Source organism: Podarcis vaucheri, assembly GCF_965113315.1.
Source record: "Podarcis vaucheri genome assembly, chromosome: 18".
NCBI classification, from domain to species: domain Eukaryota; kingdom Metazoa; phylum Chordata; class Lepidosauria; order Squamata; family Lacertidae; genus Podarcis; species Podarcis vaucheri.
The window spans coordinates 11,358,237-11,385,523 of record NC_138756.1 but is presented as its reverse complement, the minus strand read 5'-3'; the positions used below and the strand labels follow the sequence as shown (position 1 = coordinate 11,385,523).

Below are 27,287 nucleotides of genomic sequence, written 5' to 3'. Positions count from 1 at the left end.
CTCAAGAGGGTGAGGGAAAACCACGCAGGGGAGAGGGGCAGCGGCGTGGTATCTACGGTGGCCTTGAGAAGAGCAAGTTGAGCGAGACTGCCGAGTTGGCAAGTCCCAGGACTTCCCCTGAACCCCAGAACAACACGGGGACGAGACCGGTGGTTCCTTACCGGTCCTGGCTGCTGATTGGACGGGTCGCAGGCCAGCGAGACGAGGTCTTTCAGAGGGTCTTGAGGATTCAGGTGCGGCGGGTACCGTATGGCTGTGTGTTGGAAGTAAGTGGAGGCCGTCTGGGGCAGGATCGAGGTGGTGGGGAAATGTAGCGCGGAGGAAGGGTGAGGGCTTCGGGCGATACCTGCAGGGGGCGACAGATAATAATAATAATAATAATAATAATAATAATAATAATAATAATAATAATAATAATAATTTATTATTTATACCCAGCCACTCTGGGCGGCTTCCAAAAAAATATTAAAATACTGCAATACATCAAACATTAAAAGCGTCCCTAAAGAGGGCTGCCTTCAGATGTCTTCTAAAAGTCTGGTAGTTGTTGTTCTCTTTGACATCTGGTGGGAGGGCGTTCCACAGGGCGGTGCCACCACCGAGAAGGCCCTCTGCCTGGTTCCCTGTAACTTCGCTTCTCTCAGGGAGGGAACCGCCAGAAGGCCCTCGGGAGATGGACCTCAGTGTCCGGGCAGAACGATGGGGATGGAGACGTTCCTTCAGATATCCTGGACTGAGGCCGTTTAGGGCTTTAAATATCAGCACCAACAGTTTGAATTGTGCTTGGAAACGTCCTGGGAGCCAATGTAGGTCTTTCAGGACCAGTGTTATGCGGTCTCGGCGGCCGCTCCCAGTCACCAGTCTAGCTGTCGCGTTCTGGATTAATTGCAGTTTCCGGGTCACCTTCCAAGGTAGCCCCACAGAGAGCACATGGCAGTAGTCCAAGCGGGAGATAACCAGAGCATGCACCACTCTGGCGAGACAGTCCGCAGGCAGATAGGGTCTCAGCCTACGTACCAGATGGAGCTGCCCTGGACACAGAATTGACCTGCGCCTCCATGGACAGTGGCGAGTCCAAAATGACCCCCAGGCTGCGCACCTGGTCCTTCGGGGGCACAGTCGCCCCATTCAGGACCAGGGAGTCCTCCACACCTGCCCGCCTCCTGTCCCCCCAAAACAGTACTTCTGTCTTGTCAGGTAGAGAGGAGACTGGGTGGCCGGCCTCGCCGCGACACCCCCGGACCCCCGCCTGGGGCGCCTCTGCAGAGACCACCGCCGCGGCCTTCTTTCCCGTTACAACCTTGCCTTCCTGCTCCCCGGTCTCCTTGGGAAAGTCACTTTTTAAAAAATTCGCCCGGATAGTTTAATCCTGAAAAGGAGGACGTGTCCTGGAAAAAGAGGACATATGGCAACCAGGGGGCACAGGTGTTTCCACTCATTCCTGGTCAAAGATGGAGCATCTCTCCCCCCCCCCCATGCACAGCAGGAAATGCTGCTTTTATTAAATTACGTTTATTCAATTTATCAGCTGGGAATCACAGGGGCTGTTTGCTGCACAAAAGAATTCTGGGAACTGTAGTTTTCTGAGGATGCTCAGAGCCCCCTGACGGGAACGGTGGAGAGAACGTCCTTAGGAGAAAGGAAGGGCTTTCGAAAATTGTGCCTGGAGCAACTTGAGTCAAAAAATAAGAGGTCGGCTGTGCCAATTTGGACGGCTGGGACTGAGGAATCACATACCGTATTTTTTGCTCTATAAGACTGACTTTTTCCCTCCTAAAAAGTAAGGGGAAATGTGTGTGTGCGTCTTATGGAGCGAATGCAGGCTGCGCAGCTATCCCAGAAGCCAGAACAGCAAGAGGGATTGCTGCTTTCACCGTGTAGCGATCCCTCTTGCTGTTCTGGCTTCTGAGATTCAGGATTTTTTTTTTCTTGTTTTCCTCCTCCAAAAACTAGGTGCGTTTTGTGGTCTGGTGCGTCTTATAGAGCGGAAAATACGGTATATATTGAGAGTCTCTGCAAGCAGAAAGCTAGCAGTGCAAGGACTCTCTGCTACCTTTCTGCTTGCGAGGGGGTTTCAAAATGAGACGGCTTCCCTGCAACGCAGACACATGAACCCAAAGTGACACATTCCAGCTTTAGGGAGAACTCTTCTGCCTTATTTTGTCAACAGGGACTGGTTTGGCTCTAAGAAATCGACCGCCCCCTTCCTTGGCGACCCCCAACCTACCGCTGTGTACGGCGATGACGGGACGGTGGTGTTGTGTAAAACTGCTCAGCCGGGGCGAAGTATCTTGCGGAGACGGACTGTTGAAGGGAGACTTGTCCATATCTGGCTTTTTCGGAGAAATCCCTGGGGAGGAATTTGAGGGAGAGTTGACATGTTTATCCGCAGCAACAGACCTCCTAAGTTCTGCACCTTGCGCCCTCTAAGTATGCTTTCCAATGCACCTATTAATTTTTTAATTTTTATTATTTATACCAGACATAGGCAAACCTCTGGACTACAATTCCCATCATCCCTAACAAACAGGAGCAGTGATCAGGGATGATGGGAATCGTAGTCCCAGACATCTGGAGGGCTGGAGTTTGCCTATGCCTGATTTATATTACAATTTTTTTGCATTTCAATGAATATAGCCATAACATTCACAACCATCGACTTCCCTTCCTCCCCTTCTACGGTTTCATTCCTTTATCAACTGCATATTCTAATCACGCCCCCTATGATCACATTTCTCTCTTCCCCCTATATCTTCAATACTTGTAAAAGCCATTTGCACGTTCAGAATGTAGGCACCCTATATATAGAAAGGAGCAAACCAGGGATATTTTAGGGAGCAGGCTAGCAGACGGGGCCCATGACTTACATCCTAGGAGCCTACACAACACAAAACGCTGTATGTAGGCTTTATTTTATTGGTTTTTTATCTTGTATTTTGGAAATGTGCATCCAGTTTTTTCCCCTTTAAATTTTTTTGGACGCCCTCAAGAAAGTGAGGCCCTAAGCTAGAGCTTGCTTAACTTATACGTAAATCCGGTGCTGAATATCAGGTGCGGCTCTGATTTAATTCATAAAACTCATCCACCATTCGATGGCAGAAGAGAAACCGGCTTCTGTAATTCCAGGACTGTCCCTGGAAAAACAGGACACTTGGAGGAGATGGGAGAGAACGGTTGAGTTTGGAAGGAACCATTCAAGGTAATATACTCTGCAACCCCTTGCGATGCAAGAATCGTTTGCTCAAACCCACAACCTTGAGAATTAAAGACCCTACCTGTTGCAGCTCTGTCTGAGTCTTGGGCAAGCCTGACCAATAATTTTTAAAACTCCCAAGATCAATGATGAGGATGAGGATTTCTTAAAATTGTATACCGCCCCAAACCTGCAGGTCTCAGTTCACCGAATAATATGACAATATAAAAATGGAAAATACCGTATTTTTTGCTCTATAAGACTCACTTTTCCCCCTCCTAAAAAGTAAGGGGAAATGTGTGTGCGTCTTATGGCGTCTTATGGCGCGAATGCAGGCTGCGCAGCTATCCCAGAAGCCAGAACAGCAAGAGGGATTGCTGCTTTCGCTGCGCAGCGATCCCTCTTGCTGTTCTGGCTTCTGAGATTCAGAATATTTTCTTTCTTGTTTTCCTCCTCCAAAAACTAGGTGCGTCTTGTGGTCTGGTGCATCTTATAGAGCGAAAAATACGGTGCATAAGCGATGACTCACACAGAAGACCATTTTAAAAAAAGAATCTTTTTTAAAAATTAAACTTATGAATACGTGGAATAGCTTTGACATCACAGGCCGGGCTCCTAAATCATTCCCCCCCCCATACATAAATCTGACACTGTGTGTGACACCATGCAGAGGGGACCAACTGACCAGAGGGCTGGCACCCATGTGCCCCTGAACTTAAGAAGGCTGGCAACTCCTGCCATCTCCGACGTCCTTCTGGCAACGGGGTGGAAGACAGGGCAGAGAGAGGGTTAATCCCCTCAAGGCTTAGCCCCTGCCCTCCAGGCAGCGATTTATCTGGGGCAGTCGTTTTACGCGGCGCCACTAAAGGGTTTAGCTCTCTCCCAGACGTTCATTGAGAAGGATTTTACAACCAGAACATCCAGTCCGGGATTGAAATAAAGCTCTTCTCGCAGAGGATCCGAACACGTCTCTCGTTGGAGGGGAAACGGCGGCCGGCTGGGAGAGCAGGAGTGGGGAAGCCCCGACGTTCCCCACCAGCCAAATGCAGAAAGATACTTTTGGGGACAGGACGTGGGTGGAGCTGTGGGTTAAACAACAGAGCCTAGGACTTGCCGATCAGAAGGTCGGCGGTTCGAATCCCCGTGATGGAGTGAGCTCCCGTTGCTCGGTCCCTGCTCCTGCCAACCTAGCAGTTCGAAAGCACAAAGTGCAAGTAGATAAATAGGTACTGCTCCGGCGGGAAGGTAAACGGCATTTCCGTGCGCTGCTCTGGTTCGCCAGAAGGGTCTTAGTCCTGCTGGCCACATGACCTGGAAGCTGTACGCCGGCTCCCTCGGCCAATAAAGCGAGATGAGCGCCGCAACCCCAGAGTCGGTCACAACTGGACCTAACGGTCAGGAGTCCCTTTACCTTTAGACCTGGAGGAAAGGGATGTGGGAGGTGCTGTGGGTTAAACCACAGATCCTAGGGCTTGCCAATCAGAAGGTCGGCGGTTCGAATCCCCGCAATGACGGGGCGAGCTCCCGTTGCTCAGTCCCTGCTCCTGCCAACCTAGCAGTTCGAAAGCACATCAAAGTGCAAGTAGATAAATAGGTACCGCTCTGGCGGGAAGGTAAACGGTATTTCCATGCGCTGCTCTGGTTCGCCAGCAGTGGCTTAGTCCTGCTGGCCACATGACCCGGAAGCTGTACACCGGCTCCCTCAGCCAATAAAGCGAGCCTAACGGTCAGGGGTCCCTTTGCCTTTTTATTTTGGGGATAGATTTTCAAGCTAACAATAGGGGAATGTTGGGGCTTCGCCACCAGCCAAATGCTGAACGATACTGTTGTGGATACCTTTGCAAGCTAATAATAAGAATAATAATTTTTGTATGGGTTTTAATTGAGATGGATAAGATTTTGGAACGCAGTAAAAAAATATCAAACCATCCATTCTTGAATGCAGGGTGGTGGGACCCACCTAAATTATATAATTTGGCGTCTGAATGATTGGGAGTAGTAATTGTACAGTGGAACCTCATTTTTTTGAGTGGAAGCTGAACGATTTGGAACCTGGACACCGGAAACCCGGAAGCGAATGATTCTGTTTTTGAACGCGCCTCAGAAGTCTAACGGCTTCCGAGGCATGTTTCTCCATTTTCTGAATGGAATTTGCTGAGTCCACACAAAAAACACTTATGTCCCTGTGGAGACGGCAGTCCCGAATCGGTGGCACATGCCCTTCTGGCTTGCCCTCTTGATAAAGACTTGAGGAATGAGATTATCACCCCTCTTTTATCGTCCATTCCGGGTCGCCCAGCCACTGCCCCAGGGTCCTTTCTCCTGGCAGATCAAGACGAGAGAGAGAGAGAAAAAAAAAGAGAAAGAAAGTGTGAGAGAGATGGAGGAGAGAGAAAGCGAGAGAGAGAGAAAGAAGGAGGGAGAGGGAGAAGAGAGAGAGAAAGTGAGTGAGTGAGAGAGAGAGAGAGAGAGAGAGAGGAAGGAAGGAAGGAAGGAAAAAGAAACAGAGAGAAGGAAGGGGGGAGAGAGAGAGAGAGAGAGAGAGAGAGAGAGAGAGAGAGGGAAAGGAAGGAAGGAAGGAAGGAAGGAAGGAAGGAAGGAAGGAAGGAAGAAGGAAGGAAGTGTCCTTTCTCCTGGCAGATCAAGACGAGCAGATGACGGCAAAGGTGGCAAAGTTTTTAGCCGGGGCGATCAGAATCAGGTCCACTATTTGACTCTTGGTTCAAAACCCCAAAATGCATTCTATATGATAGCTGGACCATCAAGAAGGCTGATCGCCAAAGAATGGATGCTTTTGAATTCTGGTGCTGGAGGAGACTCTTGAGAGTCCCATGGACTGCAAGAAGATCAAACCTCTCCATTCGGAAGGAAATCAGCCCTGAGTGCTCACTGGAAGGACAGATCCTGAAGCTGAGGCTCCAAGACTTTGGCCACCTCAGGAGAAGAGAAGACTCCCTGGAAAAGACCCTGATGTTGGGAAAGATGGAGGGCGCAAGGAGAAGGGGACGACAGAGGACAAGATGGTGGGACAGTGTTCTCGAAGCCACCAGCATGAGTTGGACCAAACTGCGGGAGGCAGTGGAAGACAGGAGGGCGTGGCGTGCTCTGGTCCAGGGGGTCACGAAGAGGCGGACACGACTAAACGACTAAACAACAACATAATTGACTTTATTATTGTATATTGTATTGTTGTTTTATTGCTGTGGCCGACGGCTGACGCAAATAAAGATTCATTCATTCTCGCTGCTCCCCCAATATTTCCCAGCTTCTCCACTCTGCAGCCTCTGGACTGTGTCCTTCTGCAAACCCCTGTTCTAAATCTATACTGCCCTCCTCTTCTCAGGAAGGTGCCGCCCCAAACAAATGCTTGGTTTCTTGAAGGTTTGGGGGCGGCCCGGCTCCCCTCCAACTTACCCCCTTCCATGTCTTCCGTCCAATTGCGGCTGCTACTCGTGGGGGAGCTGGGCGATGTGTAATATTCGCCCCCCGGGCTGCCGTCCAGGTCGTCCTCCATCGAGCCGGACTTATGACGTTTACTCCTGAGGTGAGGCAGAAGAGGGAAGAGCAGTTAGCGTTCGGGTTGTTAACGGAGAAATCTGAGGGCTCCCTTGGACAAAAAACAAGGACACCAGCCAGGAATACCAGAGCAAAACAGCAGCCCGTAGGCTTGGTCTTTATTGAAGACAGACAGGACTCCCACCTGACACCAGGTGGAACAAGATGGAAGCCCCGAACAAAAGAGAACCCAAACTTTTATTAGCTGCTAATCCCCATGTTAGGGACACGGGTGGCGCTGTGGGTTAAACCACAGAGCCTAGGACTTGCCGATCAGAAGGTCGGCGGTTCGAATCCCCGCGATGACGGGGTGAGCTCCCGTTGCTCGGTCCCTGCTCCTGCCAACCTAGCAGTTCGAAAGCACGTCAAAGTGCAAGTAGATAAATAGGTACCGCTCCGGCGGGAAGGTAAACGGCGTTTCCGTGCGCTGCTCTGGTTCGCCAGAAGCGGCTTAGTCCTGCTGGCCACATGACCCGGAAGCTGTACGCCGGCTCCCTCGGCCAGTAAAGCGAGATGAGCGCCGCAACCCCAGAGTCGGCCACGACTGGACCTAAGGGTCAGGGGTCCCTTTACCTCTACTAATCCCCATGTCAAAGGTAAAGGGACCCCTGGCCATTAGGTCCAGTTGTGGCCGACTCTGGGGTTGCAGCGCTCGTTAGGAGAAGGCTGAGGGAAGGACGGGGTAGCAAGGGAAGGTGATGAAAGGATGGGAACACAGCGCCACAACTCCAAGCCCGGACTCACCCGCTGGAGGAAGTGCTTGGGAGCGTCCTCCTCATGCCCGTACTCGAGGGGTTCAAGTCGTAGGCGAGGTGCCCCTGCAGCTCCCCAAGGGAGAAATTTGGCCCTGTGCCCGTCACCACCGGCGCTGCGGTGAAGGCAGAGAAAGGGGGTCAACGTTTGTTCATGTACGCCACAACAGCTACAAGAATGCTCAGATATGGTAGCAGCAGGAACTCCCTACTCTGGAAGATTGGCAGATAAAGATGGTCGAATACACGGAGTTGGCGAAGTCAACGTGTTCTTTCTTTCCCGTTTACAGCTTTATATTGCATTATTTATTTCCCTTCCCCCCCCAAAAGAGCTCCCGCCCGCCATTAATCACGCGGCCAACCGGAAGTCGCATTATTTATTTCCGGTTCACACCCCATTTCTTAGGTCTCCTCAAGTTACAGTGGTGCCTCGCAAGACGAAAAGAATCCGTTCTGTGATTCTCTTCGTCTAGCGGTTTTCTCGTCTTGCGAAGCAAGCCCATTGACGGATTAGCGGATTAGCGCTATTAGCGGCTTTTAGCGGCTTATCTGCTGATCGGATCAGCTGATAAGCGGCCTAGCGGCTTAGAAAAAGGGGGGGAGGAAAAAAAACCCAGCAGGAACTCGCAAGACATTTTCGTCTTGTGAAGCAAGCCCATAGGAGATTCGTTTTGCGAAGCACCTCCAAAACGGAAAACTCTTTCGTCTAGCGGGTTTTCCGTCTTGCGAGGCATTCGTCTTGCGGGGCACCACTGTATTTTCAATTTATATATTCCCCCCTCTTTCTTTCACCTTCTCCCTCAGCTGTCTATTTGTCAATTCCTGTTCGTATACTTTCTGATTCCCTTAAAAACAAAATTAAGAAAGAACAAAAGCAAAACAAAGGAGTTCGTTCTGCCCAAATTGGACGCCATCTTGAATCACGGCTAGGAATCAAATCAGTTTTGTTGACACGGACCGGGAGCAGCAATTCCTCCTTGCACAATCATGACCGTGCATTTGCAGAGTGCAAGACTGCTTGTGCAAAAGTTACCCTGCTGGTACAACGCAGAAAACAAACGAACACCAGAACCTCAGGCCAGGTTTTTACAAAGGCCGGCTATACAAGAAGCAGCAAAGAGAGGCCTACTCACTCCGGGAAACTTGGATCAGCTCCGTGACGCTGAACACCCCGGACGTGATGAAGTTCTCTTGGAAATCTGTCGCGTCTGCGGAAAAAGGGGGAAAGAGAGATTAATTGAGCACAGGGAGCATAACGACCTGGGAGGAATTGAAACGGGGAAACTAGATGCACAAACAAGATGCTTCGCTTTCCTTCTTATTAAAAATAAATAAATTGCCAGGATGAAACAGGAGGCATTCCCTGTTTAGAAGAAGCACTAACTGTTTCGAAGAGGTATTCTCTGTTTAGAGAAGGTATCCTCTGTCTAGAAGAGGCACTCCCTGTTTCGAAGAGGTATTCTCTGTTTAAAGGTGGTATCCTCTGTCTAGAAGAGGCACTCCCTGTTTCGAAGAGGTATTCTCTGTTTAAAGGACGTATCCTCTGTCTAGAAGAGGCACTCCCTGTTTCGAAGAGGTATTCTCTGTTTAAGGGAGGTATCCTCTGTCTAGAAGAGGCACTCCCTGTTTCGAAGAGGTATTCTCTGTTTAAAGGAGGTATTCTCTGTCTAGAAGAAGCACTCCCTGTTTCGAAGAGGTATTCTCTGTTTAAAGGAGGTATCCTCTGTCTAGAAGAAGCACTCCCTGTTTCGAAGAGGTATTCTCTGTTTAAAGGAGGTATCCTCTGTTTAGAAGAAGCACTCCCTGTTTCGAAGAGGTATTCTCTGTTTAAAGGTGGTATCCTCTGTCTAGAAGAAGCACTCCCTGTTTAGAAGACATATTCTCTGTTTAAAGGTGGTATCCTCTGTCTAGAAGAAGCACTCCCTGTTTCGAAGAAGCACTCCCTCCTGAGAATCAGGGATGCCTCCGTAGCCAGGATGGCCAGGGAGCAAGGATGACGGGAGTTGTAGCATCTAGAGGCCCTCAGATACCCGCATGCCTGACCTAAGACGTACCATTTCCTTACTACATGCCAGAGACGGAGGAATGCCTCTGTTTAGAAGAGGAGTTCCCTCTTGAGGAAAGAAGAACGCCTTAGAGGAAAAACGGGGAACATGGGGGTCTCCAGAGCTTGCGGGACTCCAACGCATATCAGCCCCAGCTGACAGCTTGGCCAATGGTCAGGAATGATGGGAGTTGTAGTCTAGCAGCATGGCGTTCTCCTCCCATCCCTGCTATAGGGACATAAGACGTTTCTCCTCTTCCCGCTTTTGTGCGCTGAGCATCCTTTGACTCACCCAACGTGATGATGGGCTTGCTGTCCTCCTGGTCAGAGCCGATTCCCGTCCTGGGGCTACTGCTTTGATCTGAATCTGAAAAGGAAAGATGGAGGCGTGAGCTTTGCGACTGCAAACGGCCCGGGCTAATGATATCTCTGATTACCTTGCACCGAAATCCCTTCAGAGATCCGAAAAGGAAGAAATATAAACAGCATTTGGGACTTTTTAGCTTAAAGAAACGGGGACGCGGGTGGCGCTGTGGTCTAAACCTGTGCCTCCATGGACAGCGGTGAGTCCAGAATGACTCCCAGGCTGCGCACCTGGTCCTTCAGGGACCCAGTCACCCCATTCAGGACCAGGGAGTCCTCCACACCCACCCACCTCCTGTCCCCCAAAAACAGTCCTTCTGTCTTGTCAGGATTCAGCCTCAATCTGTAAGCCACCATCCATCCTCCAACCGCCTCCAGACACCTGCAGACTCACATTATTGTGCTTACTTTCAGCCAGCGTGACGGGTCACGATTATGGATGGCCACACATGCCCATTCGTGGAATGAATCTGTGGCACGATGAGAGAACATTCCTGCTGGACAGACAGAGCCTGTCTAGCCTCCAGTTCTCCCAGTGGCTAAACCAGTTGCCCCAAGAGACATCTTCTTTCGTTGAGATTGGAGGGAATAGGTATGCCAGACGTCTGGAAATTGCCGGACAGCCCCCAAAAAGCTCCACAACTTTCGTGTCCAGATTTTCACTTCCTTTTCTTTCATATATAACTTTTTATTGGGTTTTCTAAACAAGAAACAAGGGACACGGGTGGCACTGTGGGTTAAACCACAGAGCCTAGGACTTGCCGATCAGGTCGGCGGTTCGAATCCCCGCAATGACGGGGTGAGCTCCCGTTGCTCGGTCCCTGCTCCTGCCAACCTAGCAGTTCGAAAGCACGTCAAAGTACAAGTAGATCAATAGGTACCGCTCTGGCGGGAAGGTAAACGGCGTTTCCATGCACTGCTCTGGTTCGCCAGAAGCGGCTTAGTCCTGCTGACCACATGACCCGGAAAAACTGTCTGTGGACAAATGCTGGCTCCCTCGGCCAGTAAAGCGAGATGAGCGCCACAACCCCAGAGTCGTCCGCAACTGGACTTAACTGTCAGAGGTCATTTACCTTTACCTTTTTACCTTAGCTTAAAGAAAACAGGGAGAGGAAGAGATGACAGCTGCGGAAACCCAGCCAAATGGGCACAGTATAATAATTGTTGTTGTTTACAAAAATTCATGGCCTGCGAAAGTGGGGAAATCAACTCAAATCTTCTCTAACATGCACATCTTCTCAAAGCAAATTCCTCTTAATGTTTATATTTCCCCAACGTGATGAGTCACTGCATTTTACTTTTGCAAATATACGTGTTTATATGCACGCTTTACCCTGGGTTAGTGCATTTCCGCACCCGTCTCTTGGCTGCGCCGCAAAATTCAGAGAAGCGCAAATCTCGGAGCGCGGCAGTCTTTCGCAACGGGCGAAGTAGCTAGGTCCGCTTCTGAAGGCAAAGGCGAGGCAGTGTGGTACAGTGGTTGGAGTGCCGGACTTGGAGACACGGGTTCGAGACCCCCGTTCTTAGTCGTGAAGCTCACTTGGTGTGAGGAAATGAAACTGGATGAATTTTGCCTCCCGTCCCTCACTCTGTGTATCTGGATCAATCCCAATACTTTTTCACAGGGGAGTAATTTCACACATCCAGAAGGATGCCACCAGTTGAACTTCTGCCTGCCGGCACGGCAGCCCTTTCACAACAGGCAGAGTGTGGCAATACCCGCTAACGACCCCCCCCTTCAACCCTGGGCATGGGCGTATTCAGGATTTTTGTCAGGGCAGCCGAAGTTGTCGAGCCATTCCTGGGAAATCACGGGTAAAAATACCCCATAAATAGGATATCGTGGGGGGCAGGTTTCTGCTAAGGGTGGGGGCAGAACCTCAAATAATTGAGTACCTTGGTTCTCAAACTTCATCTGTTCCAAAACCAAAGCATTCCAAAACCAAAGCGCGCTGCTTTCCCATAGAAACCTCTGCCCTGATATGATGGACTTTGGGGTGCTATTTTCAACACCTCTTGGCGCACACTTGGCCACAATCCGTGGATTTTTCTGCACATTGCTTGGCCAGAGAACAGCGCCATTCGGGGAAGCGTGGGTTTCGACAGAGGGCGGTGTTTTCGGTTTCTGTCGAGTTTTTGGAAAGAGCAAGCAAGACAGGTAAAGGTAAAGGGACCCTTGACCGTTACGTCTTGTCATGACCGACTCTGGGGTTGCGGCGCTCATCTCGCTTTACTGGCTGAGGGAGCCGGCGTTCAGCTTCTGGGTCATGTGGCAAGCAGGACTGAGCCACTTCTGGCGAACCAGAGCAGCCCACGGAAACGCCGTTTACCTCCCCGCCGGAGTAGTACCTATTCATCTACTTGCACTTTGAGGTGCTTTCGAACTGCTAGGTTGGCAGGAGCAGGGACCGAGCAACGGGAGCTCACCCCGTCATCGCGGGGATTCGAACCCCCAACCTTCTGATCGGCAAGTCCTAGGCTCTGTGGTTTAGCGAGATAAGCTTGGCGTTAAATGCGGACTGAATCAGCTGCCTCCTCGATGGCTGATCATTGACGGGGCTCTATATCCGGGGCAGCCGACAGTCCAATCTTTCCACCAACCGAGATGAGAAAGCAACAAGGTGGAAAGGGGAGAGGAGGCCGAGGGAACGCTCCACGAGGGAGGGGGTTCAAAAAAGGGTAAGGGGCTGTCAGCTCTGCAGGGAAGGGGGGATATAACTGGGCTCCCGAGCCCCACAGTTGTGCCACAGACAAATGTACAGTGGTACCTCGGGTTACATACGCTTCAGGTTACAGAATCCGCTAACCCAGAAATAGTACCTCGGCTTACGTACTTTGCTTCAGGATGAGAACAGAAATTGGGCTCCGGCGGTGCGGCAGCAGCAGGAGGCCCCATTAGCTAAAGTGGTGCTTCAGGTTAAGAACAGTTTCAGGTTAAGAACGGACCTCCGGAACGAATTAAGTACTCAAGCCGTGGTACCACTGTAGTTCAAGGGAGCCGTGGGCCCCAAAAGGTTGCAAAACCCTGGGCCTAAATGCTTGGGTGAGATTGCATTGCAACTGGTTGACTTTCTGCTGCAGTTTTTGTGTGTGTGCGCGCTGGACCGGGCATTCCTTGAAGGGAGGGCCACGGGGACTCTCCGTGCAGAGAGAGGTGGGGGGAAAAAGCTCACCCACTGCAGCAACTCTCCTCTCCTCCCCACACCCGACTCGCCGGCCCCCTCCTCCCTCCTTCATCAGAAACACAGCTCACGCCTCGGCCAGGCTGCAGCCCAGAACTCTCCGTTCCAGGCTTTCCATCTTATCTAAAAATAATCAGGCTCTCCGGGCCGTCAGCAGAGCAGACGCTGAGCTCAGCACTAATGGTTCCTAGTAGCATCCTGGATTAGACAACCGCGCACCCCCCACTCTGCTCTGCCAGCCCAGGCACTGCTCTTTCTGGCCCCCACCCCCACCCACAGACAGAACGCCCCACATGCAAACCCCTATTTCTCTTCCTTCTGCAGAACGTTCCCTGCTGATCCTTGAACCAGGAGCCGTTTTTGGAACCAGGGTCTCTCTTTCCATGGGTGTCATAGATGTGGCCATGGGGGGGGGGAGAGGGGGCAGCTGAGACCCTGCTAGATCCTTAAAAATTATTGATGGTACACAATGAATGTTGGTGCTGGAGGAGACTCTTGAGAGTCCCATGGACTGCAAGAAGATCCAACCTCTCCATTCTGAAGGAAATCAGCCCTGAGGCCACCCGCGTCCCTCCAATGAAAATAGGGGTCTCCTATTCCAACATCATCATCCTTTTCTTATTTATACGCCCCTTCTCTGACGGTGTTGCCCCAGCCACTCTGGGCAGCTTCCAACACATATAAAAACACAATAAAACATCAAACTTCAAAAAGCCCTTCCATCTACAGGGCTGCCTTCAGAGGTCTTCTCAGGGTTCAATAGTTACTTATTTCCTCTTTTTAAAGAATAATTTATTAGTTGAATATAAGAAAAATAACTCCACACCCTCAAACATTAGTCCGATTAAAATAGGGGCGGCCTAAGGGACACTCCGGGGTCAGATCGGAAACTGGGACGGCTTCAGTAAATCCGGGGCTGTCCCTGAAAAATAGGGACGCTTGGACGCCTATTGCTTCTGCGTGAGTTTCTGTTCTGAGTGGGCCTCCCGATTGCAAGATCAGGGACTCGTGCAGAGACACGGCGGGCGTACCCAATTCAAATCTCAGAGTCTTTCAGCAGCCGCCATCTTTCTCGAAATATGAATGCAAACGTCGGAGGGAGGGCGTGTGTATCCAAATTACTAGTGGGACATTTTGGGGGTCGGATCGGAAACCGGGACAGCTTCTGCGAATCCTGGGCTGTCCCTGAAAAATAGGGACACTTGGTAAGGTAAAGGTACCCCTGCCCATACGGGCCAGTCGTGTCCGACTCTAGGGTTCTGCGCTCATCTCACTTCAGAGGCTGGGAGCCAGCGCTGTCCGAAGACACTTCCGGGTCACGTGGCCAGCGTGACGAAGCTGCTCTGGCGAGCCGGCACCAGCGCAGCGCACGGAAACGCCGTTTACCTTCCCACTAGAAAGCGGTACCTATTTATCTACTTGCACTTAGGGGTGCTTTTGAACTGCTAGGTGGGCAGGAGCTGGGACCAAAAGACGGGAGCTCACCCCGCCGCGGGGATTCGAACCACCGACCATACGATCAGCAAGTCCTAGGCACTGGGGTTGTACCCACAGCGCCACCCGCGTCCCTTCAGGGACACTTGGGAGGGTTTGCCTATTGCCTCTGCATGAGTTTCTGTTCTGAGCGGGCCTCCCGAATGCAAGATCGGGGACTCGGGCAGAGACACGGCGGGCGTACCCAATTCAAATCTCAGAGTCTTTCAGCAGCAGCCGTCTTTCTTGAAATATGAATGCAAACGTCGGAGGGCGTGCGTGTGTATCCAAATCTACTAGCGGGACATTTCAGGGGTCGGATCGGAAACCGGGGCGGCTTCTGCTAATCCTGGGCTGTCCCTGGGAAACAGGGCCTGATTCCCATTTCTTTTCTGTTTTTAAAACGGCGCTCACCTGCACAGAGTGGCACAACTGCCAGGCAGACTCAAGAGCAGGTGTGGTTAATAAAACGCGGAGGCCGTGCCCAGTACCCTGAGCCAAAAAAGACGACGACAAAGGGAGGAATAACCCGTCCAGGAGGGTTGCCAACGATGGCGGCTGTCCGAACTCTCCCTTCAAAATCCTGGCCCCCTGTTTTCGTCTGCTGAGCTCGCTCCCGGCTTCGGGAACTGGGCCGGTGCCAGAGCGGCCTGCCAAAAATATTTCTCCTCCCCGTATCTCTTTCCATCTCTCTCTCTCTCCCTGATCTGCAAGCTGGCTCGCTTTCGGGCTCCCAAAATCCACAGGCCTCCCTCGGCGTCCCGTTTCGCAGCCTCCCCGTCCGGATCCGTCCCGCGGCTGTACGGAAAGGGTTACCGGCGAGGACCCGAGAGCGTCCCATTCAGGGTGCAGTTTTGCATCTGCACCTTCGGTTCGTCCCTATCGCAAAATGCCACCCCCCCCAAAATAAAATTTATTTTGGAAACACGTGGCATGCTTTTCCTTGGCTGGAAATTATGGGGTGGTCGCCCCGTTCCCCTCCATTTTGGTTGTGCAAATTTTGTTTGCATGCAGACACGGTGTGTTGGAGTGTGTTTGCACAATTTGTGCAGGGGGGGGGAATTCAAAAGCAAAATGGGGTGTGTTTACACACCTTCCCAACACGTGGCGAGTGTCGGCAGCCAGGGGGAGGCCATTTTGCAGCCTCCCCCTTCCCTGCCGGCCCACGACGCCCCACCCACCCCACCAACGGCCATTTTGTGCCGAGTTCAAAACCTTGGAGATGGGGAGGAACAGCAGGAGGATGGGGCGCGGGGGGGGGGGGAGAACGGACCACGTGGAGAGCAGGGAAAGGAAACCCCCCCTCCCAATTTGCCTTTGCCCCTCCCTCCACAAAAACAAACCTAAAGTTAAAATGTCAAGGTTGCTACACCGCCATGGGAAAACGTACCAAACACCACTCAACTTCTGCGGTCGACAAACTCGATTCCCTACTGACTCCAAAGACCCCCAAGAATCTGACGAAATAACCCAAAGTGCTGTTTCTTTTTTGTAATGTGCCAATGTGGGCAAGCCCCCATACGGAAATAGTTTTATTTAAATTTTGTTTTCTTCCCCCCCCCTTCCCTCTCTCTTTCCCCTTAGCTCCATGGTCTCTCAAAAGGAGAGGGAATTGGATTTTTCTCCCCCCCCATTTTAAATCGAGGGGAGGGAGAAGAGGGAGGAAACGAGAGAAAGAGAAGGGGGGGTGGAAAAGAGAGAGAGAGAGAGAGAGAGAGAGAGAGAGAGACGAGGCTTCCAATCGAAAAGAACACACAGTTTGCCAGCTGTTTACTTTGGACATGGAATTTTGGCTCTTGCTCTCGCAGCTTATATATATATATATATATATATATTTTCCAAAAAAAAAGTCTCGTTCCAGGCCTCCAGCCTTTTCCCGGACGGTCCTAAATGCCAACCGCTATCTCCCCGCAGCTCCTCCTCCCTCGTGCGCGACGGCGCATGCATGCGCAACCGTTTGCAAGCAGCCATTTTGCAAGCAGCGAAAGGACATCCCGCGACCCGCCGCCGTTCCGAAAAGTTCCTTCCCCGCTTGGCAGCCATCTTTTAACAATTTTTTTTTTTTGAGAATTCCTCTCTGTGCAAAGAGGCAGATCTCCTGCCAAGCAAGAGGGAAGGGTGCCAGGCCGTTGGGCTCAGGAATAGGGGAGGGTTGTCTCCACACTGGCACACAAACACACACACACACTCTCGATATATTTTTCATTTCGGTTCCAGAAAGGAGCCGCCGGCCGGTACCCGTTGGCAAAGAGGCGTGGCCCATCTTGTGGGGAACTAAGCAAGAAAAGGCAGGGAGAGGAAAAGGACAGGGTTGTTTTTTAAACGCACAATTTTCCGGAAGCTGTTTTTTTCCTATTATTATTATTAAGTATTTTTTATTAGGGATTTCAACATAATTTATCAAAAATACATCATCTTCATTCCCCCCTTTTCTCCCCTCCCCCTCCCCCTAAAAAGAACATAAAGTCAAGCAATCGTTTAAAACACACCTTAAATTCAGAATAAGATCAGATGGTGACCCACAAATTATAACTACAACTCTAGGAGTTGGGAACACCCAGTCAGTTGGGTGGGGTATAAAGAGTAAAATTGTTATTATGGTGATGACTGAATAGGACGTCCCTATTTTCGTCAGAGAAATGTCGAAGGGTATACTCTCAGGCGCTGCCCAGTTCCTGTCCTGTGTTTGTTGGCAGCCCTCCATGGCTTAACAGCTTCCGGAAAACCGGCAAGAGAAACTTATGGATTATGCAGAATTGGCGAAACGGACGCATTAAACTACATGACAGGGATAACTGTGACGTTAAAGAAGAATGGGAACCTTTCACGAAGTGCTTAAAGGAACAACAAAGTGAACTTGACTCCTGGGCAGGTTTTGAGCAAACGCTCGCAAACTCTTTATTGGTAATATAGGTAAAGGTAAAGGGACCCCTGACCATTAGGTCCAGTCGTGGCCGACTCTGGGGTTGCGGTGCTCATCTCGCTTTATTGGCCGAGGGAGCCGGCGTACAGCTTCCGGGTCATGTGGCCAGCAGGACTAAGCCGCTTCTGGCGAACCAGAGCAGTGCACGGAAACGCTGTTTGCCTTCCCACCGGAGTGGTACCTATTGATCTACTTGCACTTTGACGTGCTTTCGAACTGCTAGGTGGGCAGAAGCAGGGACCGAGGAACGGGAGCTCACCCCGTCACGGGGATTCGAACCGCCGACCTTCCGATCAGCAAGCCCAAGAGGCTCCGCTGTTTAGACCGCAGCGCCACCGCGTTGGGGTTATCATAAAAGATGCAGGAGGAAATGATGAACAACGGGACCCGCAAAGGGCAGGAGGGAAGTGCAGGACATTCTCTGGAATCTTGTTTTTATGTTGGAAAATTTTAACCTGAAAAACCAAATAAATTATTTCTTTTTTTAAAAAAATGGATCGATACAGCAAAGCTCTCTGTAGCAGTTTGTTTCGGACCGTGCGTGAAACCAAATCCAGACTCCAGACCAACACGGAAGCCCCTTAACCAGTTTCCAAACTGGTGGGTAGAATCTCTCCCTCGCTTCTTCTTATTCTTCCTCCAGAGGTACTTATTCTGAATACCTCCCTTGCTGCCCTTCTGAGCTCGCCACCCTGTCTACACCAGTCGGACGCAAATGTTCCATTTATTCATTAAAGGCCCTTTAATCTTCTGATGTCTGCAGCATCGCCATGCCTCCGGCGGGCTCCCTCCTCCCCGGTATACGTTTGAATTCTTCACCAGCCGGAAGAGCGAATCTGTTGCTATCTGGACCGAGAGACCAAGTGGCTTTACTCGGCACAAACTATTGTTTGGAGGGAGGGTTGGTCCCCAGCGCTAGTTGTACACAGAGCAGATCCGAGAAGATGGAAGGAGTAACTTAAGAGTCTTTGGGGTCTACTCTTGAGGGGTGTTTTAAATCGGAACCAGCGAAGGTCCTGTGTGAGTGCCTGGAGGCAGTTGGAGGATGGATGGTGGCTAACGGTTTGAGGTTGAATCCTGACAAGACAGAAGGACTGTTTTGGGGGGACAGGGGGCGGGCAGGTGTGGAGGACTCCCTGGTCCTGAATGGGGTCACTGTGCCCCTGAAGGACCAGGTGCACAGCTTGGGAGACATTTTGGACTCACAGCTGTTCATGGAGGCACAGGTCAATTCTGTGTCCAGGGCAGCTCCATCTGGTATGCAGGATGAGACCCTCCCTGCCTGCAGACTGTCTGGACAGAATGGTGCATGCTCTGGTTATCTCCCGCTTGGACTACTGCCATGCGCTCTCCGTGGGGCTCCCTTTGAAGGTGACCCGGAAACTACAACTAATCCAGAATGCGGCAGCCAGACTGGGGACTGGGAGCGGCCGCCGAAACCATATAACACCGGTCCTGAAAGACCTACATTGGCTCCCAGTAGTTTCAGAGCACAATTCAAAGTATTGGTGTTGACCTTGAAAGCCCGAAATGGCCCAGTATCCCTGAAGGAGCGTCTCCACCCCCATCGTCCACCCCGGACACCGGGGTCCATCTCCTGAGGGCCTTCTGGCAGTTCCCTCCCTGTGAGAAGCGAGGTTACAGGGAACCAGGCAGAGGGCCTTCTTGGTGGTGGCGCCCGCCCTGTGGAACGCCCTCCCATCAGATGTCAAGTAAATAAACAACTATCTGATGTTTAGAAGACATCTGAAGGTAGCCCTGTTAAGGAAGCTTTTAACGTTTGACGTTTTTCCGTGTTTTTAATATTCAGTTGGGAGCTGCCCAGAGTGGCTGGGGAAACCCAGCCAGATGGGTGGGATATAAATGAATTATTATTATTATTATTATTATTATTATTATTATTATTATTATACTCACCTGTGCCTCCATGGACAGCTGTAGGTCCAAAATGACCCCCAGTCTGCACGCCTGGTCCTTCGGGGGCACAGTCACCCCATTCAGGACCAGGGAGTCCCCCACACCCACCCGAAAGCACACTACATTGTCTCTTGAGACAGACAGGTGTCTCAACCCTGAGTACGATCTTGTTGGTCGCAAGACTCTACTGTGTTATAGAGCATCCATTCGTTATCTTCCACCATGACACCTGGTGACACCTGGCTTGAGAGCAGTACATGTGAAAAGGATCTAGGAGTCTTGGTTGACCACAAACTTGACATGAGCCAACAGTGTGACGCGGCAGCTAAAAAAGCCAAGGCAATTCTGGGCTGCATCAATAGGAGTATAGCATCTAGATCAAGGGAAGTAATAGTGCCACTGTATTCTGCTCTGGTCAGACCTCACCTGGAGTACTGTGTCCAGTTCTGGGCACCCCAGTTCAAGAAGGACACTGACAAACTGGAACGTGTCCAGAGGAGGGCAACCAAAATGGTCAAAGGCCTGGAAACGATGCCTTATGAGGAACGGCTAAGGGAGCTGGGCATGTTTAGCCTGGAGAAGAGGAGGTTAAGGGGTGATATGATAGCCATCTTCAAATATATAAAAGGATGTCACATAGAGGAGGGAGAAAGGTTGTTTTCTGCTGCTCCAGAGAAGCAGACACGGAGCAATGGATCCAAACTACAAGAAAGAAGATTCCACCTAAACATTAGGAAGAACTTCCTGACAGTAAGAGCTGTTTGACAGTGGAATTTGCTGCCAAGGAGTGTGGTGGAGTCTCCTCCTTTGGAGGTCTTTAAGCAGAGGCTTGACAACCATATGTCAGGAGTGCCCTGATGGTGTTTCCTGCTTGGCAGGGGGTTGGACTCAATGGCCCTTGTGGTCTCTTCCAACTCTATCATTCTATGATTCTATGGCCATCACCCTCTTTATTCTTCCTTCATCCTGCTTCCTTCCAGCACTCACCATTTCCTTCCTATTTTCTAGTTCTCCGCCTGCCCCTATTACAATTTCAAAGATCCCTTTGATCAAGTCCCGAATCCCAGCTGCTGGGAACCGCAGGAGGGGAGAGCTGCTCTTGAGTTCGAATTCTGCTCTCGGGGGGTTTTCGCAGGCACCCGGTTGCCCCGCTGCGAGGCGTTGGGCTGGAGAGGCCTCTTCTTAGCTCCTTTTGACAATCAATATCATTATTTTCTCGGCTGTGGGCCGGTGCCCCCGGCGGCTGGCAAGGAACGGCTTAAACCGGAGAGAGGGAGCCCTCAAAAAGTTCTTGTGTGTGTGTGTGTGTGTGTGGAGGCAAGGAGGAAACGGCTGAGCCAAGCAAATCGATAGCTTGTTTTCTTCTTCAGAGGGAGGAGAAGAGAGGAGCCCAGCCCTGACTCTCGTGACCTGGATCGAAGCCATCGATTCAACATCTCATTTGCAACACCAGACACCTCGCTGCATTTCTAAAACCTCAAGCGCTGGGCTGGACTGCTGCTGCTGCTGCTGCTGTTTCGAATCCTCGACCTTTGGAAAGCGAGGGCGAAAAAGGGCTTTGTTCCCTCCTCATTGGCCGGACGGGAAAAGGACCTGCGGTTTGGTTGCAAATCAAACGTGAGGATTAGAAACCTCTCCGAGTATTTGGGTGGCTCTGTGAATTAAGCCACAGAGCCTAGGACTTGTCGATCGGAAGGTCTACTTGCACTTTGACGTGCTTTTGAACTGCTAGGTTGGCAGGAGTAGGGACCGAGCAATGGGAGCTCACCCCGTGGCGGGGATTCGAACCACCGACCTTCTGATTGGCAAGTCCTAGGCTCTGTGGTTTAACCCACATCGCCACCTGCACCCCAAATTTCCCTTGAGACAGTCTTTAAACCTCTTTTGTTGACCACTGTCATTACGCTTTCCGTTTTTAAGTCCAGAATAGAGTAGTTGCTTTGGAAGATGATCATCAGGCATCCGCACAACGCGACCAGTCCAGCGAAGCTGATGTTGAAGAATCATCGCTTTGACACTGGAGATCTTTGCTTCTTCCAGTACACTGGCATTAGTTCCCAAGTGATGTGCAAAATTTTTCGGAGACGCCGTTGATGAAATCTTTCGAGGAGTTGGCGTTTATAAGTGTAGCCCAGGAGGGACACAATTTCCCCCATCTGTGCCCCTAAGGAAGCCTCTGTTGTCCAGGTTGCCCATTTTACAGGTGAGCACCACTGAGGCGCAGGGGTAATTGCGACCCTCCCAAACTTAATGCCCCTTCTCACCACCAGCTGTGAGGTTTGGGCTCCCAAATGTCCACAGGATGCAAAATATGCGTGCCGTAAGTCGACGCTTTACGAATTTTCAGGGGGGTTTCTTTTTACAAGATTCGCAGACCGAATATGCATATTTTTTGAAAATTCGGCTGAGATAAGAGCGTAAGGCTCTTAATCTCAGAGCTGTGGTTTTGAACCCCATGTTGGGCTAAAGATTCCTATATTGAGAGGGGGTGTCGGAATAGATAATAGATACCCACGTGGTCCCTTCGAACTCTCCTATTAAAAGAGAGATAGAAAGAAGAAATGGATATCACCGCTGCAGAAATCTGGGGGACGGAGTTTAAGACTGGAAAAAAGTGTTTCCGCCCATTGTACTTTTCTCCGATTTTGTCGAACTTGTATCACAAGAAAATCTTTAATTTTTATTTTTTTTAAGATTGAAAAAGTGAAGACACAGAACTCACAACGGCAGTCCGTCCCTGTTTCTGAAGAAGCATGCCTGAGTGTGCTCTTTAGGAAAGCGAGACAGCGAGTCTGAAGTCTGCAAACTTCTAACAATGCGTCCAACACGCCCAACAGGAGAGGCGTTACAAAACACCCACACCCCGGGCTGCTGGAAATTAAGATTTTTCCTCCCCCCCCTCCTTTGTTTGAGCGGAAGTTCAGGCTTTAAAATACGAGGGTGCAAGATTGTGGGCTGCAGCAATTCAGGCGGCACGGGGGGGTGTGTGTGTAGAAATCAAATACATGTGTGTGCATGTGTTTAAATGTATATATGAAATTGGAACAGCCCCCCCTTTTTTGCAGAAGCACAACACTCTCCCTCTGCAAAAAAAAAAAAAAAATAACCCCCCACAAAAACATTTCTCAGGACCACAGAGCTTGAGTTTCAGCACACACAGAGAGCACAACAGCCCTTTATATAAAACCCGGAAGATCCCTGATTGTGTAATCGCCTCCGCCGCTTATATAATCGCCAGGGTGAAACAATTTGTTCCCGCTGCAAATCCTGGCTGAATCTGCCAGAGTTGGTCTGGCCGATGGAGCCTGAAGCTTTGAGGGGGGGGTGGAGGGGGAGAGAGCGAGAGGAAGGGCAGCGTCCAGGCGGTTGCCAACTTACCCCCCTTGCCTTTGCTCCTGCGCCTTAACAGCGGCTGCAATAACTTAGGGTTAGCATTTCCACGAACACCCCAGTGGTGCTGGGGGGTGCCAGTGATTTAGGAAATACTCGTGAGCCCCCAAAAAGGCATGTTTGCAAAGGAGAGTGCCCGGCGCAACTCTGTAGAAGCTGGTGTTTGCCTCCTTTTCGGAGTGTGGGGCCGATTTTGCGGTTTGCCCTGGGAGAAAAGCAATGACAAAACTAGACAGCGTCTTAAAAAGCAGAGACATCACCTTGCCAACAAAGTTCCGTATAGTTCAAGCTCTGGTTTTCCCAGTAGTGATGTATGGAAGTGAGAGCTGGACCACAAAGAAGGCTGATCACCGAAGAACGGATGCTTTTGAATTCTGGTGCTGGAGGAGACTCTTGAGAGTCCCATGGACTGCAAGAAGATCAAACCTCTCCATTCTGAAGGAAATCAGCCCTGAGTGCTCACTGGAAGGACAGATCCTGAAGCTGAGGCTCCAAGACTTTGGCCACCTCATGAGAAGAGAAGACTCCCTGGAAAAGACCCTGATGTTGGGAAAAATGGAGGGCACACGGAGAAGGAGAGGACGAGATGGTGGGACAGTGTTCTCGAAGCTACCAGCATGAGTCTGACCAAACTGCGGGAGGCAGTGGAAGACAGGAGTGCCTGGCGTGCTCTGGTTCAGGGGGTCACCAAGAGTCGGACATGACTAAACGACTCAACAACAACAATGTGCGCCCCCTTGCATTTGATTAAATACTTTTTTTCAGGCCACAAAAAAAGAGAGAAGCCCACAGAGGAGGGTGCCTAGCGCATCTCTGTATTATATGTCACTTTTCCCGCTGCTTCTGTGTCGAGGAGGGGAGGTGCTTTGGCATGAGGTTCCTCCATGTGGTCTGTTTTTCCGACGTAAAGGTGAAAACAGAATGAACTCCGTCTCAGCGGAGGTTCCTGTTGCATCTCTGCAGGAGTTGCAAGTCAATTCTGTGTCCAGGGCAGCTCCATCTGGTACGCAGGATGAGACCCTCCCTGCCTGCAGACTGTCTCGCCAGAGTGGTGCATGCTCTGGTTATCTCCTGCTTGGACTACTGCAATGTGCTTTACGTGGGGCTGCCTTGGAAGGTGACCCAGAAACTGCAACTAATCCAGAATGCGGCAGCTAGACTGGGGACTGGGAGCAGCCGCCGAGACCACATAACACCGGTCCTGAAAGACCTGCATTGGCTCCCAGGACGTTTCCGAGCACAATTCAAAGTGTTGGTGCTGACCTTGAGAGCCCTAAATGGCCCAGTAGACCTGAAGGAGCGTCTCCACCCCCATCGTTCTACCCGGACACTGAGGTCCATCTCTGAGGGCCTTCTGGCGGTTCCCTCATTGCAAGAAGCCAAGTTACAGGGAACCAGGCAGAGGGCCTTCTCGGTGGTGGCACCCTCCCTGTAGAACGCCCTCCCTTCAAGTAAATGCCCTGGTTTTTGAACGATTTTCAGAAGCCAAACAACTTCCAAGCCTCCTATTTCATTTTTTCACCACTGACTTTTCAGCCAGCCCGTTGATCCTTGGTTTTCGAACTTTTCAAACTTCTGGAACGAATTAAATATAATAATAATAATAATAATAATAATAATAATAATAATAATAATAATAATTTGTTATTTATACCCCGCCCATCTGGCTGGTCTTCCCCAGCCACTCTGGGCGGCTTCCAAAAAATATATCAAAATACTGTAATACATCAAACATTAAAAGCTTCGCTAAACAGGGCTGCCTTCAGATGTCTTCTGAAAGTTTGGTCGTTCTTTTTCTCTTTGACATCTGATGGGAGGGCGTTCCACAGACAAGAGGTGGCCAGGCGAGGTCCCTGCGCCTTTAAACCCCGAATGCGCCTTGCGTCTCTGCCCCGCCTCGTCCTCGCCTGACCCCTGGCGCAGGCAAACCCCAGCCCATTCCCCGGGCGGGTCTGACCCACATTCCTGGCCAGGGCGAGGAGGAATGGAAAAGCAGAGAGAGGAGGAACCGAATTCCCCCCCCCCCTTTTTCCTTTCCTCCCCCAGAGCCGGTTTAGAATTTCACCCTTTGCTCCAAATACTCACAGAAGGCATTTTTTAAAAAATTATGCGAACCCCCCCCCTTTTAAAAACCCCCTACGGTATTGTATACATTTCCCAAAAATTTCAGAGGATACACCCAAAGGTCATCCAGCCCAATCCGCTGCAAAGCGCAGGAATATCCCCCCCCCTTTGCCGCAAGTCACTTCAAGACCTTTGAGTGATGAGCCACGATAAATAATAATAATAATAATAATAATAATAATAATAATAATAATAATTTTTATTTATACCCCGCCCTCCCCAGCCAGAGCTGGGCTCAGGGCGGCTAACACCAGTAAAATTACAATTAAAAACATAATATTGTGGGGGGACAGACCAATTTAAAATACAGGTTAAAAGCACAGTTTAAAATGCAGGCTCATTTTAATAATAACCCCCAAATGGCATCTCTGGGTACTGTTGAGGTCGCCCCCCGCCTGAAACTCTAGCCATGCAATTCTTAATCACAGGGCCACGGGTTCGAATCCCGACGTTGGGCAAAAGATTTTTTCATTGCAGGGGGTTGGAATGGATGAGGTCCCTTCCCTTTCCACCTCTACAATTCTGGGACCCTATTCATCTGCTTCAAGTTAAATCGGCCCTTTATTCAGAACCGTGTTGTTGTTTTTTAAGGAGAAGCCACAGCTCAGAACAGAAAGCCTTGGGACCAATCAATCAGTCAATCAATCAATCAATCAATCAATCAATCAGGGATTCTTTCATCATACGGGGTTCGACTAGATGTCCTTTGAAGGCCCCTCACAACTCTGCCATCACGTGATTCCAATTTTGCCATCCTATCCTCCAGATGGTGACAGCAGCCACGAAAATAAAAGACGCCTGCTTCTTGGGAGAAGAGCAATGACAAACCTAGACAGCGTCTTAAAAAGCAGAGACATCACCTTGCCAACAAAGGTCCGTATAGTTCAAGCTCTGGTTTCCCCAGTAGTGATGTATGGAAATGAGAGCCGAAGAATGGATGCTTCTGAATTCTGGTGCTGGGGGAGACTCTTGAGAGTCCCATGGACTGCAAGAAGACCCAACCTCTCCATTCTGAAGGAAATCAGCCCTGAGTGCTCACTGGAAGGACAGATCCTGAAGCTGAGGCTCCAAGACTTTGGCCACCTCAGGAGAAGAGAAGGCTCCCTGGAAAAGACCCTGATGTTGGGAAAGATGGAGGGCACAAGGAGAAGGGGACGACGGAGGATGAGATGGTGGGACAGTGTTCTCGAAGAGACCAGCATGAGTTTGACCAAACTGCGGGAGGCAGTGGAAGACAGGAGGGCCTGGCGTGCTCTGGTCCAGGGGGTCACCAAGAGGAGGAGACAACTAAACGACAACAACAACAAATTCTCCAGCCGGCCAAGAGATTTTGGCAAGGCCAGGGGTCATTCCCCTCTCCATCCATTTTAGCGCCTTGTGGCAGAGAGTTCCATAAGTCAACCCGGCATCGCCAACAGCACACTGAGTCAAAGAGGGAGTTGCCCTGAATCTACCACCTATGGTTTTTATCCTTACGGCATTTTACCTATGCCAGCGTCTTACGTTCTCAACGACGCCCCACTAAACTAAGACGCGTCTGGGTCTTGCAATCTGCGCCCATTCAAAAGGAGTGGGGTCCCTCTCCCCTCACAAACAAACAAAACCCACCCTCCACAATGGGGTGGGGGGCACAGCCCCCACAGCCATTGTTTTCTGCTTCGCCAGTTGGCTGATGCCAACATTGCCCAGCCGCCATCTGGAGAAAACTTGATTTTTTTTTTCCAGGACAGAGACAAGAGAGGGGCTCTTTTCCCAGCCACTCCGGGGTTGGCTTTAGGGGGGGGTGAGCGTCGCCTCGCCACCTGCCACCCATCTGCCCAAGGCTGGCACTGCCATCTGCGCGGCCTCATCTGTGGGGTGCCAAGACCAACAGCTGCTGTTGGGTTTTCCCTGACGGGCACCGGTGCCAAGGCTCTGGGGCCTCTCCAAACGGCGGTCTGCGTCGGAGAGAGTGGTGTCGAATGGTGCCAGCTGTGGGCATCAGGTTCCCATTTGGGTGGGGCGGGGGGTCTTCTAGCATGCCAAGAGAGGGAGGGAATTAAAGCAGGCACACAGACACACACACACATATATACAGAGAGGAGAGGTCTTTGTCCTGGGGCCGCGCGAATTAAACCGCGCGCCGTTAATTGTGCAATTAAGGAGACGAAAACGGCCGCTTATTTATCAAAAGTCTTTCCAGAGAGGGGAATTGAGAGATAGCAGCTGCCCCAATATCTGTCTATCTCTCCGGCTGCCCGCCGTATTGTTTTCAGGACGGATAAAAGAAAACGTCCGGCTTTGAACTACGGTGACCAACCTAGATGGCTTCGACTGAGGATGGGGGGAAATTCCTGGAGGTGGAAAGGATTATCGAGCCGCAAGGGCTAGG

The 27,287-nt window shown here is 50.7% G+C and overlaps 1 protein-coding gene across 3 annotated transcripts in view; it reads right to left on the bottom strand.

Annotated features, from left to right (window-relative positions):
- NFIC (nuclear factor I C) overlaps positions 1-27,287 on the bottom strand; it is a 90,755-nt gene that overhangs the window by 16,853 nt on the left and 46,615 nt on the right. For all 3 annotated transcript variants that reach the window (XM_082206472.1, XM_082206471.1, XM_082206473.1), the window contains exons 3-8: positions 9,837-9,911; positions 8,634-8,708; positions 7,493-7,616; positions 6,608-6,732; positions 2,228-2,350; positions 162-346 (exon numbers count right to left, since the gene is read on the bottom strand). In XM_082206472.1, the coding sequence (XP_082062598.1) occupies positions 162-346; positions 2,228-2,350; positions 6,608-6,732; positions 7,493-7,616; positions 8,634-8,708; positions 9,837-9,911 (707 nt within the window). The remainder of the gene's footprint in view (positions 1-161; positions 347-2,227; positions 2,351-6,607; positions 6,733-7,492; positions 7,617-8,633; positions 8,709-9,836; positions 9,912-27,287) is intronic.